This window comes from Galleria mellonella, unplaced genomic scaffold (assembly GCF_026898425.1).
Source record: "Galleria mellonella isolate WM207_F2 unplaced genomic scaffold, CSIRO_AGI_GalMel_v1 utg63, whole genome shotgun sequence".
In the NCBI taxonomy this organism is placed as follows: domain Eukaryota; kingdom Metazoa; phylum Arthropoda; class Insecta; order Lepidoptera; family Pyralidae; genus Galleria; species Galleria mellonella.
In genome coordinates this window covers 4,552,322-4,573,748 of record NW_026442130.1, presented here as the reverse complement: position 1 = coordinate 4,573,748, position 21,427 = coordinate 4,552,322, and the positions used below count along the sequence as shown (strand labels likewise).

Genomic DNA, 21,427 nt, shown 5'->3' with positions numbered 1-21,427 from the left:
GGCCGGTCGGCTGGCTCGCATTCTGCCGCGCCTACCGCCAGTTGTAGACGCGCCCCGGCGACCCCCGGGCAGCGACCCTATACTGTCTCCATTATAATTATTCACCATCTTTATTTTTGCCATTGCCCCTTTAGCCGCGTAGGTTTTATTTATACGCGTGACCGCCTTCCACGTGAGCTAGATGGTGAGCTCGGACGCCGGGTTGGACTTTGGAAGGCGGTATTATTTATTATTATTATTATTATAAGTGGTGGCCCATTCTATGCTGGACCGCACGCCAAGTACGCATGGCTTGTATTTTTTTTTTCTTTTTCTAGTCTGCTAATTGGCAATCTGTTCCTTATAGAACAATAATCCAATCTGCTGTTTGGATGTCAGGTTTAAATTTCGTCAATAAATGATGAGGCCAATCCATTAACCAGCTCTCAGTTCCTGCCTGTAAATCTTTGTATTAAAAAAAAATTACAAATAATATTATTATAAAATTAAAATAAAAACGGTCTTATCATTTTCAATCCCACTGCAGAACACAAAATTGATTATGAGCAGTAAATTCTTGAATCGAAGAAATAAAATATAATTCTGGATGGAAAAACATTTTTCACCCTCCGGAAGCCATTTTATACAGTGAAGACAAAAACATACGTACATGTGTGAAAATAAGCTGAAGTGGGTTAAGGGCGCGCGATAAACATCAAGGAATTGTTTTGAATCACTGTGCCACAACTCGATTGTGCGCTGAAGGGAAATCACTTTGGAATCGAATTAGAACCAAGCGTTTCCCATCCTTTTCTGCGGTTTCTTCTGTTAACATCTCTTGCATTTATGCCGTTACCAATAATGGCGGAATCCTGTTTACACGCTTACAGCGTTTGCGTAAAGCCTTCAGTTTTATATGAAAATCGTTCACAGGAAATGGTTTTTATCATTATTTACCTATCATTTTATTACGTATCTGTAAAGTAATTTGAATTTGACATCTTCCTTAACGAAATTCTTCGTGACGTCAAGTTCTTGAGTTACAGGAACCAAGTGATTTTAAACCGAAGCATAGTACACTATCAAGCTGTTTGGTAGATGACTCTGATCGTATCTATACAGTGGACTTTGTGTAGCAGTCATCTGACATTTTATTAATTTTATTGAACCTTCGTAAAATGAACAGAATTTGATCGTGCCTCCGATCAAACTGTTTATAATTACTCCAGTAAAAGTTGACTAGAAGGAAGTCTTAGCGATAAGCTCGCCCATTGTTTTAACTGTCATATTTTCTTAAAAAAATTCTGCAAAGTTTTCTACTTTAACCTTTTGGAGGGAACAATAAAGAATATCTATTGTAAAATGTCAGTTACATCGAACGGAGGATTTAGAGGCATTATCTATATTAAGAGCTTATGTTATTAGAAGCCATGTTAATGCTGTTCAATAGTAAATCGATGGCGTGTACCAAGCCATAAGGTGTTGTTTCCTCGTAACGTATTCTGCTGACTCGGAACGTGACGTCATTACATTTTTCGTTCGACGTGACGTGACCGTTCCTGAATAGTTGGTACGCGGGGTACAATTACTTTTATTGACCGAACAAGTATGGTTAGTTGGTTTTTTTAATGGGTGATAATGGAATGGTTACCCCGTCTACGCTATCAGGATACATTGGTGGGGCACCAGTGAGGGATGATAGGCGAGGATGAAAAGGCAGATCAATTAACCCACTGTGATGAATTTTACCAGAATTAACCATGACGGTTTCCAGAGGGTACCGCGTGGGGGTCGACTTGATATTGATTTATATTGATAGCAATGGGAACTAACCTCTCCATTACTAAAATCCTTTTCTCCCAGTAGGGTTTGTTGGTAGCTTTTTAATATTACTAAAAAAGCAAACGGCCGACGGGATAATACGGTAACGTCGTCAATGGACAAAGGGCTTGGACAAAATAAACAACAACATTAGTAAATACCAGCCGAGTCCCAGTATAATCTGTTAAAGCCAATGGTGCTCATATTTATAGACGGCGGTTATCACTGCTCATCAGGTGGGCCGTCCGGCAGCTTATCTGACATTGCCAGTAGAATAACAAGTAGATGTGATAACGACAAGACCACAAAAACTCGCCATTTATGCGGTTTTAATATCTTATGCCGCCATATTTTTAAACAACTTTCAAAATGAGGTTCTTGATTTTGTCCGATTTTTTTACTGTTATGCGATTACGTTGTATATTTTGCACCGATTTTCGTACTTCTTATTGCAATTGATATTTTTCCCCCAATGTTACTTCTCTTTGCGGAGAAATAAACTGTTTGCGATGCAAAATTTAATTCAAATATTTTGCATGTAATGATAGACGCGTTACATTAAACATATTTAAATTTTTAACCAAACGTCAAATATTTTTTTTCTAAATCAGTAGGATTTCTAGGACCCAATCACAAACTTGTATAGGTTTTTATTGCGTTTTGTCATGTACCATAAAGAGAATGACTAAAAACTTGAATGATGACTTTCTACTTCTTGTTTTAAGTACATTAACCTAATCATTTCTTCTCCCATCTCTGTTTTGCCTTCATATATTTTCTATACACTTTACAAATACCAAAATTGTCCTAAAAATTGCCCAATTTCTCCAAGACCATTTCACTTTTTTCCCCAACAAAAATTTGCCCAACAATTTCATTTGTCCAAAATTTTAAGAACACAAAAATTTTTACCTCAAATATGCGAAAAAAAAAATACCTAAACTGTTAACGTTGATTAAAAACAGAACTCATCATTTATCAGTGTGGCGTGTGTGTTCACAGTTGAAGTCGCTTGTGTAGCATCGACATGTAACCCATAGTATTGGCACTAAGGCCAATGGAATGAAATATGGGAGGGATTCCCATAAAAATCCATCAAGCCGATTAGACTGTACGTCACTCCGAAAATTCGGGGAATCATGTAATCGAACATCATCCACCTTCGGCAATCGGGTAAAAAAAACCGTACCAGAAATCATTATTCAACCGCATTAAATTTTCAAGTACATGGAGCACTCACAACGTTCGCTAGATTTCCCATGTTAACAATAATATTTATGGAAATGGCTACACTCGATCCCAGCAGACGTTCTGATAAAAATCGCATTACCGATAATTGGGTCAGAAACGATTAACGAAAACTGATCTACAATTTCAAATTAATATGTATGTTGACCTTTTATTACGTAAAAGTTTAATTATACGAACACATTGTAATAAAGTTTAAGCAATATTACCAAATTAACTTTAAACCCAAAATATTATACAACAAATTAAGTATAGAATTACTATTATTATAAATAGTATAAAATACTATTGAGAAAATAACCATTATGCATAGAAAAACAAGTTTATAGGGTCGCTTCAGAGTGACAATCATTATTGTCTTTACTAATCGGATATACATACAAATTAATACACAAAGGTACAGGTTTCTTTTTTATAAATACTAGACATGAAGTGGAACATTAAATGGTTGCAGAAATAAAATTTGGTACAAGAGCTATAAACACATAAGTAACCCTAATTCATTACATGACTCTCTCATGTCAGCTGCTTTTTCACGCGTTCTCTTAAAACCTCAAGATTGTGGACTGAAATAACACATAAATCTTAAAAAATATGATATTTCTCATATTGCAATATAATTTGTTCCATCCGATTTGTTGATTTGTAACTGGTATTTATTTTAATGTTCATAATCTAAATGCCGTGTGATCCCGGTATAGAATGGGTCACCCCTTTCTTTCCTGCGGGTGTCGTAAGAGGCGACTACGAATTTAATGGTCAAGGGATGGGCAGCAGCCTTCCTCTTAAAATAGCACCAAAGGGTAACTATGGTTGCTAATCTGCCTGCAAGGTGTGGCAACTACTGGCAAAACCTATTTTATGAGGGAGGCCTATTTTTAGAAGTGGTCAGTTAACAGGCTGATTCGCTGATGAATTTAAATGTCTCATTAATAAAATGTCATGACATTTTATTCATGAAATACAAGTAACTGCAATGGCTTATAATGTTTTATCCGTTATTTGCAGCGTAGATTAGTTACCAGATTTGCACCCGGACAGTTGGCAACTTAGTCAGAACACCCCTAAAGCCGGGTATTGTAAGTTGTTACAGCTTTCGCGTTCTCTATACTGAGTTGAGGGCAACTGGAGTCGGTAATCTAGTAAGTCACACTTCATGTGCCGCCGGGTTGATTAACTGAAATTGCTGAATGTCAAACTGTGCTTAACATTTCGTGCTGTAAATTGTATAGTTGTCAAATTAACTACAGTTACATTTCATTATTTATAATTATTTCGCAGTTTCATTATATTTACAGTATATTACCTTTTACCCGTAACTTTGTTCGAGTAACTGGAATAAAAAGTATATAATACGTGTATATTAAATTTCATAGTGATTGGTTAAGACGTTAAGACACTAAAAGGCGACAAACAAACGCACTTTCACATTTATAATATTAGTAAGAATTTTGTTCTCTAATTAATTAAATTAAATCAAATCAAAATAAATTTTATTAAAGTACGCTTAAAAAAGTTTATTTTACTTTTGGAAAGTTATTAAGAGGAAACTACAAGAGACTCAACAGATGGTTACCTTTTCAATTTTCTGTTAACTTTATGTGTATTTATTTAATAACTGAAGATAATATTTTACTTCCTTATTTTGGAATGGATCTTTATATTCTATAAGTGAAAATTATGAGTTCTTTTGGATTGTACAAGAAAATAAACCAATTTAAGGATTTGATTGCAACAATTTATTGAAATATCGGCACGTTAACATTTTGTTCATTTCTCTAATCAGAACTCGTACTAGCCACGAGCAACCCCCAGGGGTAAAGATCCGTTCCCGCGGATTTAACGATCGACGTCGGTTGGTTCCAAATAAAAATCGCATTTGCGATAATTGGTTTTGGGCTGGCGAGCAACGATCCGAGTGCGGTATTAGCGCGCCGAAACGGCCAAATAAATGTACCACGTTTAACTACTTGTACTATTTATTCTGTGGTATGTATTCTGTACGTCTTAGAAAGTTTTGTTGATTTCTCAGATCGTTCGTGGGATGGTTTTAATTTTAATATTATTTATCTATGTTTATTGGAGAGTACGTTTCTTAATGTATATGGATGTCGATGTGAGGTGCGTGTTGATGGTATGGCTGTATGTATGGTTTTATTTGAATCACTGCTGTCACTCATGATGAATTTCGTGTCCTTGAAGGGTCACCAGTATGTTTGTGTTTATTATAATTATATTATATAATAATTATGTAGGCGTATGTATGAGTATCCTATATCACTTCCCCTCCAAAGACCGTAACTACGGGCGATGAAAAAATATGCTCACGACCACATTTCATGATTGGGTAGTCAGAGGAATTATGGGCAATAGTAGTCAGGAAATCGAACTACGCGTCCCGAACGAGTCTTTTTAATGGTATCCTGAGCAGGTTTATCCTGCTGAACAGGATCTGGGTTAGGTGGAATGGTGGGAGTGGAAATGGGAGTAGGAATAGGTAGTGATTGAGGCGAAGAGGATGGGTCAGTCAGTATGTAGGCCGGTTTAAGGCTGTCTAAATGTATATTTTTAAGACTCTTGGTGCTATTGATCTAGTTTTAATATTCTTTATCTATATTCGTGGATGTAGATTGTTATTATACGTTCGTTGTTTTTGTAATTCTTTGTATATATAGAGTGAAATCGTTAGCATACTTTGACGGGAGTGAAAATGAACATATTCACCAAAAATTTTGAGCGACTTATAATTTTAATTAGACAATATACAAGTATAAATAAGATTTGTATCTGCGCAACGAAACATTCGAATTAGTTCAGAGTTGTCGACATGCATTGAATTTATTTTGAAAATTAATTACTATAACAGCTTCATGTAAATTTTATGAGGTACTAGTTGTTGTTCTATTTTAAGAGCCAGTACATTCTTAATTTACCACGAGGTCAGTCATACATTTCATTAAGAAAAGCAATTAATATAAATTATAATTAGGTAAAACAGAATAGCTAATTTGTTGTGTTATTTTCGGATTTAAGCATAGTTGTAATCGATTGTTACTACTATCATAAATGTGAAAACGAGTGTTAATTTGTAACGTCTTATAACGATACAACTAATTTAAAGTTGGTATACAATTAGTATTTGTGATGGAGAAGGGTTTATTACCTCGACCAATCAAAGTAGGTGAAGTCGTGGATAAAAACTAGTACATCTATAATACTAAATATGTACTAAACATTTTCTATAGATACTATTTCAATATACCGTGAATCGTACGTACGTAGGTACATGAACCCTTGAGTGCAGGCATTGTTCTCATACGATCTACGCCATGCCTCGAATTCTAGCCCTTAACTCGATTAATCATGCGATGCATCGAGAATTCGATTCCAGTAAAATTATTCGAGCATAGGCAAGTTTTGGAGGCAGACATTGTTGTCGTATAAAAGAGACCGTGTTATCCAATTAGAGAACTTGGTAAATCTAGATCAAGACAGATAAGAATTTACAGACTGTTGACCAGTTTCTTATCTATTTAGATAAGAAACTGGTCAAGAGTGGTATGAATACCTACATGTTAAATAAATAAATATCCATTCTCCACAGCTGAATATGCATTCTAAACTGAGCTGTAGATTTATAATAAAAAGGCCATTCAAAAATGCTTACAATTCAAGTTTACTTGAATAAAATTATTTTTCTTTATTTAAAAAATATGGTTTAGAACCAATAATTTATGGTTTTTATCGCATAAGTTATTACATCTTATATGTTAAATTAAAAATCAATCTAAATAACAACAGTTATAGCACACTTTCAGACTTTTAGCAGTTTGTAACGCTTGGCAGGTGGGTTAGCAACCGCAGTTAGGATTTGGTGATATTTTAAGAGGGACACAGGGAAGAAGGACTTTACTAAGAAGGACTGCTGCACGTCCCTCTACCATTTAACTTCCTTAGTCGTCTCTTACGATATCCACGGGAAAGGTCTAATTTAATATCTGGTGTGTGTTTTATCTTGATATACAATCTAGAAGTTATCTAATTCATTGATTTTCCTAATCCACGTGTACCACGTAGCGGACAAAAAGCTAGTCCAATAATTTATCTTCATAAACTTTCACATTTACCTAACGTTTTTACGATACTTAGAATGACAAAAAAAGTCAATAGCACACCTGACAGAAAGCGGTAATCGTCTCCTATAGACATGAAGAGCAGCATAATGTTGGTAAAAAGTAAAATAACTACAGATGGGCAAAGCACCGGGTTTAAACCCGGTGCTTTGGTAAAAACCCAATAAACACCCATAAACTCCCATAATCACCCAAAAAAATAGGTTTTTACGTATTTTTTTGAAAATATGTAAGTAATACCAATAAATTATTTTTATAAATTGTATTGATCAATTCTACAATATTAAATAAAACGTTAACTAATAATATTTCAGGAAATTTTAAAAATCTATATATAATAAAATGAAAGTAATTAATTTTCAGTGTTTTCATGTTGCAGTTGATCAACATGTTGGCCTTTTGCTTCCCGTAGATACTTTAAAATTTCTTCATAACACCTCGTTCGCACACATGGCCGTATATATTTAAATTCTTGAGCCACTAACAGTCCGAAATACTCATTTCTTTTATCCTCTTCTCCATAAATTAAGCATTTAGAACAGTTTGTTTCTTCTTTCAGTAAATTTTCTTTTACTTTATCCTCGTTTTTTTCTTTGTTGCGACGACGCTGGGTAAATCATCTGGACACTGGGTCTCACTATCGCCAAATATATTTGGAGATCGGCTTCGGCTACGGCTTGGCAGACATTTTTTTCTTTCTACAATTTTAAATTAAATTTATTAGAATAAATGCTTCGAACACACGCGATCTAAGTACCTTTTGTGTTTATTATACCTTACCTACCTAGGTATAAAAAGAGTACTTACGTAGATTTTCTTTTATTAACTGTTTTATACGAAGATCTTGATCTCTCAAATTAGCATCCATTTTACTTCCAGTGATTATCAACTAAATTAATAATCCACAAAGTATTAAATAACGTTTTTATGAAATATTTAGCACAAAAACAATACCCTTTAAATATCGATCGTCAGTAACTGTGGCTGACTTACCTATATTCTAGCAAGCAGGACTGCCAGATGTGAAGGGGAAATCCCCAATAAATTGTTGCATGTGACTGATGATGTGAGCATGTTCGTTTCATAATAAAAATGTTGCCAGGTAACCAAAAAGTCGTATGTTTTTGTGCGAATTACGATCATAATCTTTACGATCGTACATTAAAAAATAGACAAATAATAGTATGAGTACGATTTAAATCGTATATCTGTCAACCCTGCTAGCAAGACAGCGACAAAATCACGTTGCATAACAATGTAGCCCAAGCTTATATCTTATGAAATATACGGAAGAGATACGGACTTAGAAAAAACAGAAATGTTGTTCTTTGTGGAAGTCATTGATGAAATTCTATGTATTTTAGCCCGCAAACTTTCTTCAAACAAAAACAGCGCCATCTAGTATCGAGTTCTGTAATTATCTCTTTGTTTATGGATTTGAAGTAAGACCGCCACGCATGCAATACATTATGACTGGGGATTCCCCTATTCGTCGACGCTGAATATGAGGCGACGACAATCACTGTCAAACGTGTTCACTATTACTCTGACTCTGGTAACGTGACTTCCTGGTAACGTGTTAGGTAGGAAAAGCAGTAAAAAAGTGCATATTAAGGGAGCAGATTTGAAATAATATTTATACTTAACAAGAAATAATTAAAGGTAAGTGGATTTTTGAATGATACAATTATATCATGATCACTTAACAATTTTAACTTAAAATTAGATGTATTATTACAAGCTTTTATTTAGCTTGCGTTATGTAAATAAAAGTATGTAGGTATGTTCGTATGTTGATGCAATTATCCTCAATCCTCAACCGACTGGGATAAAATTTTCCATACACGTTTATTTTGGATGATAGTGCATAGTTAGCTGAGAGTCGTCATTGGATAATAATGGTGGATAGCCTAAGATGTGTACTAGATATTTATTTTTAACATAATATGCGTAAGTACCTAATCGAATTAAAGAAGTTGCTGAGAAAAATACAGAACAATACGATAATAAACTAGCGTCTGCGTTTAATCCTCCGAGGAGATGTAATTTTACAAAGGTTTTTTGTATTTATTTTATTATTTTTTTAATAAATTTATTGTAAATAACAAGAAATAATCATTGTAAAAAAATAGGCACTCTATTGTTGAATTTTCGTCAGACCAACTAATCATCGTTCATTTTTTTAGGTTCAATGGGGAGACCTAAAGATTTACGCATATGGGAGCACTACCGTACTTTACCAAACAAGTCTGTTTCTTGCAAGCTTTGTAATAAGGTCTACAAATTCAGTAATGCTGCCAAAATGCTTCAACATCTTATCACTTGTCCAAAATCTCCAGAAACATTAAAAGACTCTATGAAACTTATAAAAGATAGCTCGTCCAAAACCAAAATGTCTGGACTGTCAGAGATAGAGACAAATGATTCTTTTATAAGCCCCTCGTCGTCTGCTAACACTACAATAAATGCTGAGTTTCAAGACACCGATGATCATATAAAAACAGAATTAGCGAGAGCTATATTTGTAACAGGGACGCCATTATCGATGGTGCAACATCCTTTATGGATACAATTTTTCGAAAAATTGCAACCAAAATTTAAAATACCTTCACGTAAAGCTTTAGCGACAAAATACTTAGATAAAATATATAGAGAAATGCGTTTTGAGTTAAATGAGGAACTAAATGCTTGTAGTTACTTACACCTTCAGTGCGATGGCTGGTCTAATTTAAGAAATGAAGGAATAATAAACTTTCTTATATCAAAACCTCAACCTGCATACGTTAAAAGTTTGAATACAGAAAGTAATCCTCACACTAGTGAATACCTTAGCCAAGAAGTTGAAAAAGTAATGAAAGTGTATGGAGCAAATAAGTTTCTTGTACTTATTGGCGATAACGCTAGAAATATACAAAAGGCATTCGAATTAACAAAACTCAAATATCCACATGTTGTTCCTCTCGGTTGCTGTGCACATATCCTTAACTTGTTGTGCCAAGATATTGTAAAGATACAAGAAGTAACTGTGTTTATTATGCAAGCCATAAATATAATAAAAACTGTTAAAAGGAGTCAACGATTAAGTTCCTTGTTGATAAAATCAAGGCAGGGTGAAGATTCTACACAAACACTAAAATTGCCTTGTGCTACAAGATGGGGAAGTCATGTTACTTCGTTAAAAAGTTTGAAAGCAAATAAGATAGCTTTGCAAATATTAACAGTTAGAGAAGATGTGGTAATTTCAAGAGATATTAAAGATTTAATTCTAAGTGATGATTTCTGGACGAAGACAGGGGAATGTATAAGTATTTTGGAACCAGTCACTGAAAGCATATTTTACTTAGAGAGCGACCAGAATCGTTTGCATCGCACATACATTACATTTAGAGATGTACAAGCTAAGATACGTTTTGCATTAAATGAGATTTCGACATTGAGCGAAGAAAGCAAACAGCAGATTCTAACATCAGTATCTTCAAGATGCAATATGGCAATGAGGCCAATACATTTTGCAGCATATATTCTAGACCCCAGGACTCTAGGAGTCGAACTTACTCAAGAGGAAGAACTTAAGGGTATGGAGTTTATCTACAATTTAAGCCAACACTTAAGTTTGTCAAATGTAATGGCAGATTTGGCGTGTTATAAAGCTAAAGAAAACTTTTGGGCCAGAGGATTTGTATGGAGCTCATTAGATAGCATTGAGCCCCTAATATGGTGGAAAGGTATTTGTGGTTCCACTGAGTTAAGCAAAGTAGCGATTCGTATTCTATCAGCTCCCTGTACTTCGGCAGCCACTGAGCGTTCCTTTAGTATCCAAGGCTACATACATAATAACAAAAGAAATCGACTTACAACTGAAAGAACTGAAAAAATTTCATTCATTTGTTATAACTGGAATCTTAAACATAAAGCTGAATGCGAGGACATTCAGTTTAATGAAGAAAATACCTTAGAAGCTTTCATTGAGCAAGTAAATGAACATAACAGTTTAGACGAAATAGAGCCTATCGAACCTATACAATTCATCGCTTGTAATAACTCTGAATCTGACAGTGATTGACTGTAGTTTTACATTTTACTTTCATCTCTTTCTTAATAAACTCAAAATCAAATTAAAAGTTTTTTATTCTGTAGGCTGCATAATAATATTGTCTATGTCCAGTATAGTGGACGTCTTGCGGCTGAGATGACGATGATGAAGTACAAAATCATAAACACCCAAAAATTTGGGTGTTTATGGGGTTTAAACCCAATAAACCCAAAACACCCGGTTTTTACCCACCAGACTTTAAACCCACCCAGGTGGATTGCCCATCTCTAAAAATAACCCGAATAATTACTGATAAGCACGACAGTTTCATATAGATAAGACAGATTTATGAAATGATATCACAACTTTTTTTTATCAACCGAAAGGAGTAGGTACAAAACCGGGTTGGACATTAACTGTGCACACAAGTAACTCATCTGTATCAGATTTCAATCGAATTAATATTGACTGGGACATCCATCACTTTAGTTTCCATTACGTTTGCTTTTTTTATACCTACGTAATAAATTGTAGGTTTTTGTTTTGCTTTTCTTTTAAAAAAAATCCCAGCAATTTTTGAATCATATTTCATAGCAGTGCCTTTCTTTATAGTTTGCTTTCTAATCGCCTGCTATGTCATGTCTTTGTTTTTGCATGTATTCATGAAAACCATATTCTATCGTCTGCATAATGGGGGATATTCCAAAGTATTATTAGGTATTACATGACCTGATGCCTTCATGTTTTTATCACCGTACCTTTCGCCATAGAGCTGGAGTTCACCTTTATTTCTTGGGTGCATGGCATACTATCACTGTCCGTGCAATCCTGTTCATGTCTACCGCATATATCTAGGTTGTAGAATGAACTTCCATCCTTAGTTTTCTTCTTACAATATAATATGGGGCATTTCAAAAAACGTGATTGTAAACATTTAAAAAGCCGGGAACGCAGAAATAACACCTCTTGTGTTGCAGGTGTTTATGGGTGACAGTAGTCACTTTCCATTTTTACATCGATGAACCATTTGCTCGTTTGCCTCGTTAAGAATAAAAAAAGCTACCAGTTCCCTTAAACAAGCAAACAAATCTATCGATAGTTTTTCTATCTCATGTTTGAGATAGAATGAGATAGCTACTTCAACCGTGACAATAATAATACGCGATCATTGCGGGAATAAATTCTATCGAATAAAAATACAATTAAAGGAATTGGCGTAGATAAATAACAATTTTTATAACCACATTATAATTTCGTGGACCTTCAAGCTAGGAAACTATGTTATAAGGAAATAGACAAAGAATATTTGTGGCACAACCCAGAAAACCCACACCAGAGTCAAATTAGAAAAGTACGTTTACTAAATTGACCCGACAGGGAATTGAATCCCGAACGTCGTTACGCAAAGCTTTATGCCTACTGCTGCATCACAGAGGTCAAAGATATCGCGTAACATAAAAATAATACGACTACATTAAAAAAACTTCTTGTTTCTGAAATTGCTTAAAAACTTTCATAAAAGATATTTCTAAACAGCTACCTCTATTGCTGAAGTTAGCAGAGATATTGGATAACAAAAAAAGTCGGTCAAGTGCCAGTTGGACTCGCGCAACGAGGGTTCCGTACAAAATCATCAAGTTTAAACATTTTATTTTGTAAATTTACGATATTCGCATTTTTTCCTTTACTTGTGCTACATTGCGTCTTGCCAAATTTCATAATTCTAAGTCAACGGAAAGTACCCTATAGTTTTTGATTCCCTTTGCGAATGTCAAAATTTTCGATATAAATAAAACATAAACGGCCGTATCCTTTGATTGCGTCGATTTAGAAGCTTTATTTTTTTTCACTGCTTTAAGAGATTGCAGACTTTAATTTTAACTTGATGCCTCCACGCGTTCCTAAGAAAAAGGGTCTTGACAGACGGACGGACGAACGGATAACTAAGTGATCCTACAAGTGTTCCATTTTTTCCTTTGGAGTTACGGAACCCTATAAAAAAGTAGGTGAATTAAGTTCCTCTTACTTTTTGAAATCGCTCAAAATTCGCATAAAAGATAATTTTAAGCTGGAGCTACATTATGGCTGGTGCTTGATAACCAGTGTCTTGACAACAACTCAATATACATTTATTATCATTGAAACCAAATCCTAATCTCGTGACAGCACAATCCTGAAATGCCATTTAAATTGTTCTATTTGCGCTGGAGTGCGGAGTCTGTCTCGATGCGGTCAGCCGGCCTGCGGTCGCCAGGGCCCGTTCGCATTCGCTTCCAATAAAAGTTAACTCATTTAAAACTAATTATAACGTGACTTTTGGGAATGTCGATTTCGTTATAGTATAACTGACACTCGCTAATTTGTGAAATGTGAAGGGTGCTTTTATAATTTACTATTTATTTATTTTGTAGCACGACACGATATCGTACCATCGTAACATATTGATATTTTACCGTCGCGATATAATACAATAGTAAAATATATTATCATCCCTCCTCCCCCCTTAAAGGGAGCTTTGCCAGTAGTTACCATGCTTGGTAGGCGAATTGATAACCGCAGTTAAGCTTTGGTTATGTTTTAAGAAGGACGTTGCTGTCTCATCACTTGACCATTAAGTTCCGTTAGTCACCTTATACGACAACCACGGGAAAGGAAGGAATAGCCCATTCTATGTCAGTACCACACGGAAAAATATATATAATTGTAGGGATATGTTTTTAATTTCCTTGCATGTGTGTGTCTTCGTATAATGCTTACTAATATTATAAATGAAACGGCGGATTTTTTATATATCTCGACGTTTCAGCAATTAACTAATCATCATGATTTGATATAGATAGGGATTATATAGATAGAGCATCGAGCCTCAAAATGGGTTAAATTTTTGTCAACTAACTGTCAAACTATCTGACTAGTTTTTTACTGGTGTTCTATATACTTACGAACATAATGTCCCTTGTTGTATCTATATTTAATTATTTAATAAATAAAATTAGTTTTTTCGCATTTAAAAGATGCAAATTTTATAAGACAAAGTAAATATAGAAGTTATAAAGGAATCACTCATAATTATTTATCACGCAAAATTGTATGAAAAAGTTGATCCGTTTTTCTCGATGTATTTGTATGGACACACTCTATCCATATAATCTAAGAGGTAGACGTATCATTAGGGATGACGGACATAGGTTATCTTTATCCTGGTGGATAGTAGATAAAAGAGTAGATCCGTATAGTCGGTCCTCCTATATATGGTGTCAGTAAAATCTTACGATATCATGCCGTACTACAATACATTAGTATTGATTATTACGGGAATTATATATGATATGAAATAATCATGAGGGGAAAATGACTAAACACATTTACAATGCGAAAGTGCGAGGTTGCAAGTAGAGGGAAAGGTCTAGCCTAGGCTAATTGAATAAAAATTTATTATTAGAAAAATTATAATATTATGTTTTAAAACTATACAAGTACCGAAATTAATGTAAAAAAGTGGGAAGACTATAAACATATTTATAATTTAGTGACTGAATTTGATTGATTGAACTTACAGTTAGAAACATGGAACTTAACAACATATTTCTTAAAGTAAACCTAACATTAGGTATTAATCATGGTAATAATGTGGCACTCACCATACTAATAAAAAAAATTAGGCCTCAAGGCAGTCTTCTATATTTGAGCATCTGAAACAAGAAGAAGAAATAATATGTATAGGTAAATATATAAAATAAATTAAATAAATATTATAATATAGGTGATTTTATTCTAAAAACAATTTTTTTAATATAAATTTATAATTCCGTATACCAGAAACAATTTTAGGAAAAACATAATTTATTTAAGACTAATAAATGATGAGATAATAACAGGATATCTAAAATCTTACTAATTTAATATGATAGAGATATTCTAAAAAGGAATCTTATGCAAATAAATATTCATTCATTCATTTATTCAAAAAGCAATGGAAGGCAAAACAATAATTTTTAGAAATATTGTCTGTATGTTTGTTTCGGCATCACTCCAAAATACTGCACGAATTTGTTTACAGTTAGGTCTCTGAAAATCTAACTTAAAAACAGGTGTATGTTTTATAATAATACGCCATATAGAAGTGGTCTACTTTATTGATTTCCTATTTCTGATATCCACGTATGAAGTAGTGGACAAAAAACTAGTAACCTAATAAAATGTAAAGTAGTTCATGAGTATAGAAGTTTACTCGGAGACAGTATTGTATAGTTTATTTAAAACATGGAATTGTTAAGACTTAGAACATATTTAAGATTTTGCTCCGCAAAAAGCAAACTGGCTACCGTGCTGTAATATTTTCTTAGTTTCTAATTCTTTCTAAAAATACCCAACAAGAGAGAATACAAAAAAAAATGTAGATATGAATATTTGTGTGACAACTAAATACCAGAATAGAGGGGGAAAAATGTGTTGCTGATGATGAAAGTTTTACCCAGCCCATTTTTTTTTTAATAAGCAATGGATACATTTCAATAACTTTCGTACATTTATAGATAAATCTAAGCTGTCTAATAAAAAAAGTGCGTGCAAAATTAAGGTGTTGCTTTTGAAGCGCCATTCATTATCTTTTTCATTAAAACTGTAGTTCGATATTATAATAAAATCATTATTATAAGGTCATCATAAATGAAGTTAAAACTTCTTTACATTTTACTTCTCAGTGGTCCGTAACATAATAGTTTCATTAAATTATTAACGTTTTAATTTTACAAATAAGTTAAGGGAACTGTTTCAGAATCGACCCTTGTATTTAGCTTTTAGGTGGCATTTGGAAGTCTAAAAGTTTTAGGTTATCACGCGATGACTTGTGACATCGTGGACTTACAGAAGTTTCATAGCGTGATATAATTAGAAACAACGATACAGCAATGGAAACTACTCGTAGTGCCGAAGCGGCAAACACGCGTCACATGGCTCGAAGGACCAATTATTTGTAATTGATCCTTCGAGCTTCGGAAAGTTTTTACATGACAATCTGGTATATGCAAGCGTAGTATTGTTATGCTAGACCGCTATATTCTGAGTCTCTTAAGATTATTTGTGACAATCTATGGTAAAAGTTTATATTGTGGAGTTTGCATAATTGCATACTTTGTGTTATTTTTTCCCCATACGGTTAAAAAATAAATATAAAATTGAAACTTACATTTTTTAAACAGACACAAATGGAGTTACCTGGTCCACCGCCAGCCTATGACACCGTCGTCGATGGACCTTCTACACACCAAAAGTGCCACGCGCTACAGGTAAACTCTATGTTTTTTTTTAATATATTATTGCTTCTTTTTTTATACGACTTAGAATGGCAAACAAGCTGACGGCCCACCTGATGGGAAGTGTAACCGACGCCTATAGACATGAGCAGTACCATGGACATAACAGAGTATACTGTTTCGCCCCATGATGACTCAGATGTTATTCCTCTGTGCCCTGTAAATTCACGCCATATATCACCCTTCAAACTGAAATACAGCCATGCAAACACAACAGCTTCACGGTAGAAACACGAATGGGACAGAGGTACCCAAGCAATCGACTTTTATACAAAGTCTCCCTCTGGTAAATCTACACGTGCGTACCGGATCATTAATTTACAATAATAATATGTAGCGATATCACAATATAAACATTTTAAGTAGTAAATACTGGCAATGCTTTCCAAAAACATTAATCACACATGACAGGTTGAAGTTGTGTTTGCATGTCAGTCAGATAAGGTACGACTCCAACCAAATACACGTGACTGTTGTGACTTTATATCCAATATAACATTGCTTAGCAGGTTATCGATTAAAAGGATTAAACGAATTATGAACTGGACGATAACGACTTTTTAAATAGATAAGATGATTAACAATATAACTATTTCTTGATAATTTTTATAAAAGATTATAGCAGTTTTTCCTTTGCAAATAGTAATTAAAATAGTAATTCGTAAAAAAAAAAATATGATTTCAGTTGTGGCAAAAGAAATTATTTTGATTTAAAAACTAAACTACTAATATCTGTCTATCAATCTGTAAGTATATCCTATTAGATAAAAAAAAACTTTTTCAAATCGGTTTATAACTGACAGAGTTATGAGGTAACAAACATAAAAAAACACAACCGAACTAAGAACTTCCTTCTTTTTGAAGTTGGTTTAAAATATAATTATTTGCTTTGCTTGTGGGAATAATAAGTATATGTGTTAATTAAGAATATAACCAGTCATTTTTACGTCAAATTTGATCTAAATCCGTTGGGACGTTAACAAACAATTAATGACATTTATAGTATTAGCAGGATATATGTATATTGGTTGTTAACTGTTTGGGTATTAAATTTTAATGTAACAAAATACTTTCAGGAGGTAGTGACAGAACCATGTCCCAGGTGCCAGGTACCAGAACGCGCTGATAACGAGCTACCGTCTTATGAAGCTGCAGTATTGCTGAGAGATACCAAGTTATAATGCCTTTAATATCAAACACGAATAGTAATACCGACAATTATATTAAATAATAATACGTAAAATATTATTAAATATAAAAAAAAACTGTAATAATTATTGCGTGATTGCAAAATTTCGAAACGAGTGTATACGTTTTTTTTTTCAATCATACAGTAATTAGTGGAAATTAACAATATTTCTATAATAATTTGCAAAAATCAACGCCTAAGTGTTTATTGATAAAGGGATGTAAAAATATGTACTTATGACATGTAGGGAAAAGTACATATTATTGGATTGTATATTGTGAAAGGTATTTTTAAAGTTTAAATATTATATACACTTAAAATTAGAGAATTTTAGAGGTAGAATATAAGAGGCAAGATTGAAGATATATCTAAAAAATAAATGGCCACTTATGCTGATATTTTTTTTATATTTAGTTTGCTTACTATATAATTAATGTATTAGAAAATATTACACCAAAATTAAAAAGTCAATTTGTACATCAATCTGTAAATATATTGAATTTTACGCTATTAATAAGCAGTATATTAAAAGGCAACTCGATCTTTAAAAGTAAAGGTAAAAATTAATTCTAGTTATTACCAATGTAGAATATGATGAAAGCACTAGAGATTTGAGATGGTATACTGTAACTTATATAATTAGATTTATATAAAGTTCATGGATATACTACAATTTGGAGCTAGTTATGCAAAAAAGAGCCATCCCTCGTGAGATGTCCATAAAAGATGAATTTTTCTGCATAACTCTAATCTCTCATTTCAAGTAGCTGTTTTTAATTATGTATCTACTATCACTTCAGCTTTTCATAATAGTTTAATTGATTTGAAGTGGATATAGATTAATACTCGTAACATATTTAGCAGGAACATAATTTATAAAGACATCACCATCTATTTGTTAGTCTCTAAGAGATATGTAAGAGATATAGAGACGTAAAGTCTAATCTCTAAATAAGTGGCAAACGAATCTATAGATAGATACGTTAACGCTACATGATATAGAACGAGATAGCAATGTCTGACGTTATGTTTACATTAAAAGGCTGGCAGCACACCTGCTATTCCTCTAGTGTTGTGGATGCTCATACTACTTACCTTTACCCTCCTTGTTCTCTTGTTCCCTTATCCCCTGTGTAAAAAAAATTGCTAACAAAAAGTCACAAATAGATTCGTTTACAACTCGTCTAGAACTGTATTAGTGCTTATTCCGTGGTAAACTGTAATTACTAAATTGTGATTTCCTTAACATTTATTTTATCTTAATGAGAAGATGATCGAAAGAGAAGAAACAGGAGAGAAATATCACTAGTAAACATATTCGTAGTTTATATTAGAATCATTGCTTTGCTGTTGTTGTGAATATGCACTGCTAAAACCTATATATTCTACCTATATATTATCTATACAATCACAATACACTAACAATAGGTTATATTATTGTAACTTTTCTATTATTATTTCTAAAATACCGCTTAAGTTAGCTTTTAAGACCACCCTGAAATTGGTTTACTCATTTTAGAGCTGTGATGCCAGATAAATATCGGAATTTAAACTTATTACACCTTGTCTTTTGTATGTAGATAAAACTATGTTAGGTACATCTATTTCGCGAGATTTTTTACTCTCAATAGAGCACTGTACCTACATGTATGTATGCCTAGGCATAATCCTGTAAGTAGGAGCCTTCCCAAAGTTTTATCCTCGCCTGTCAGCCAACTGTGGCCATTCATCACGGTTGTCAGATCTTGGGCAAATCGTGAGAAGGAATTGTGCTCGGCATACCTTGATCTGTCGACACGTGACCAGATTACAATTGCGGTATTTTGGGAGTTATTGTATTTTATGAAAGAGTCGCGATCTCGACTTTCATGGCTTTCGAATAGATAAATCACTTATCGAAATAACAACTTCGTGCTTTACAGGATAAGGTTTTATTTAGAGTTTCCCTTCGTTTTTGCACGAGTGTGTTGACTATTGTGTTTGTTTTGGTAGTTACATACAGCATCTCGGAGTCGGAAGGGAAGGTTGACACATCTTTTTACTCCGTCACGTGATCAACATGTTTATTGTCATGATTTTTAAAAGCTTAAAAATAAATCTCATAAAAAATAACTTGTAAACATATATGTACTGATGAATAAATAAATAATATCACATATAAAGTAATAATCATAAAAAAATCACAAAACTAAAAATAGTTACTAGCTTAATTTATAAGTAAAATTAATAATAATGAAAAACCATACATAAACTTTTCATGTTATAAATATTAAGAGCTGATAATGACGTACTTACAAATGAATACTGAGCTAATAAATAAATAAATAAATAAATATTTAGTAGAAACTGTTTCAAATACAACGAGGAATACGATATAATTTTGTTATTGGAATTTTTGAAATTGAAATTTTGGAAGTTGCAATCACAGCTTGTCGATCTTTATGATTTAAGAACACACATAAACAATTTATGATTATTTAACTATAAGTAATACACACATGAGTACTGAGTGAAGTTAGTATATTCTTACACTTTTGTTCCATTCGCTTTTCTGCCATCAAGCATCCTTATATTCGCACGACTTGTTTCCATTTGAAGGATGTGATAAGGCAGTGAAATTACTGGGTACGGAGGCATAATATTACAGACCTTAGAAATGGCAACGCATCAAAAATACCATTGACGTCATAATGTTCGTGACGGTTATGGTGTTATTCATGTTTATATGTGATGGTTGGCACATTTCATCAATTGCACTGAATAAAAATCAGAGGGCTATCAGTGTGCTTTTCAAACATTATCATTTACTTATTACAACATTTATTTATTTTCATATTAACCTATCGGTTAAATACAATAAAATAAATAAATAATGCATAAGTACCTAAAATAGATATCGATTACATTGTGAACTGTTTTTTACGGCTTCGTGACCTTCTGCGACCCGTTTGTAGAGGCTTCAGGGCCCCCAAGGGGTCTCGATTGTCACTTTAAAAAATATTGTGCTAAACCAAATTTGTATGAAAAATATAATATTGTAGAATATAACGTATAAAATAAATTCAATCATTTTGCGTATCAATTAAATATTTAATAATATTTGATGGTAATATATATGTAATTATAAAAAGTATATACATATATTGGATATAATGGTATGTTCAGATGAGTCTTATGACTAGGGTATAGTATTATGTTATTTATGACTAGAATAATTAAAAATATAATTAATAATGTATTGAATAATTAGTTATACGTGCATTGTAAGTAGGTGGGCCAATATCAAACGTAATCATAAAATCTAGTCAATATATACTAATATAATTTAGTTATAATGTAATAATTTGCACATTTTGTGATTAAATACAAGTTAATTAAGATAATACGAGTTTTAATTTACTGACCATGAAAATATATTATACCTAACATGTCCATTTTTGAATGACTTTTTAATTTATAAAAACTGCACTACAAATGGTATTTACGGAAAAAAGAAGGGGGCATGTTATCAAAAAATAAATACAAATTTAGCCGTGTGGTCTCGGCATTCTATGTTGGGCTACCCCTTTCTGTACCATGGGTGCCGTAAGAGGCGACTAAGGGAAAGCAGCAGCAGTGGATGGGCAGCAGCGTCTCTCTTAAAACATCTCCAAAGCTTAACTGCGGTTGCCAATCCGCCTGCCAAGCGTAGCAACTAGTAGCAAATGTT

General features: G+C 33.3%; 2 protein-coding genes across 3 annotated transcripts in view; one reads left to right on the top strand and one right to left on the bottom strand.

Moving 5' to 3' along the window:
* LOC113521640 (probable beta-hexosaminidase fdl) overlaps window positions 1–21,427 on the bottom strand; it is a 118,948-nt gene that overhangs the window by 61,921 nt on the left and 35,600 nt on the right. For both annotated transcript variants that reach the window (XM_026907234.3, XM_026907236.3), the window contains exon 3: window positions 14,856–14,906. The gene's annotated coding sequence lies outside the window, so the exon portion shown is untranslated. The remainder of the gene's footprint in view (window positions 1–14,855; window positions 14,907–21,427) is intronic.
* LOC128201822 (uncharacterized) lies at window positions 7,296–11,500 on the top strand. The gene is made up of 2 exons (XM_052899937.1): window positions 7,296–8,843; window positions 9,368–11,500. The coding sequence occupies exon 2, from the start codon at window positions 9,373–9,375 to the stop codon at window positions 11,242–11,244; it is 1,872 nt and encodes a 623-aa protein (XP_052755897.1). The 5' UTR covers window positions 7,296–8,843; window positions 9,368–9,372; the 3' UTR covers window positions 11,245–11,500.

Bases quoted from the DNA above. Each gene is read 5' to 3' on its own strand.
- LOC128201822 (XM_052899937.1), top strand. From the start codon at position 9,373: ATGGGGAGACCTAAAGATTTACGCATATGGGAGCACTACCGTACTTTA.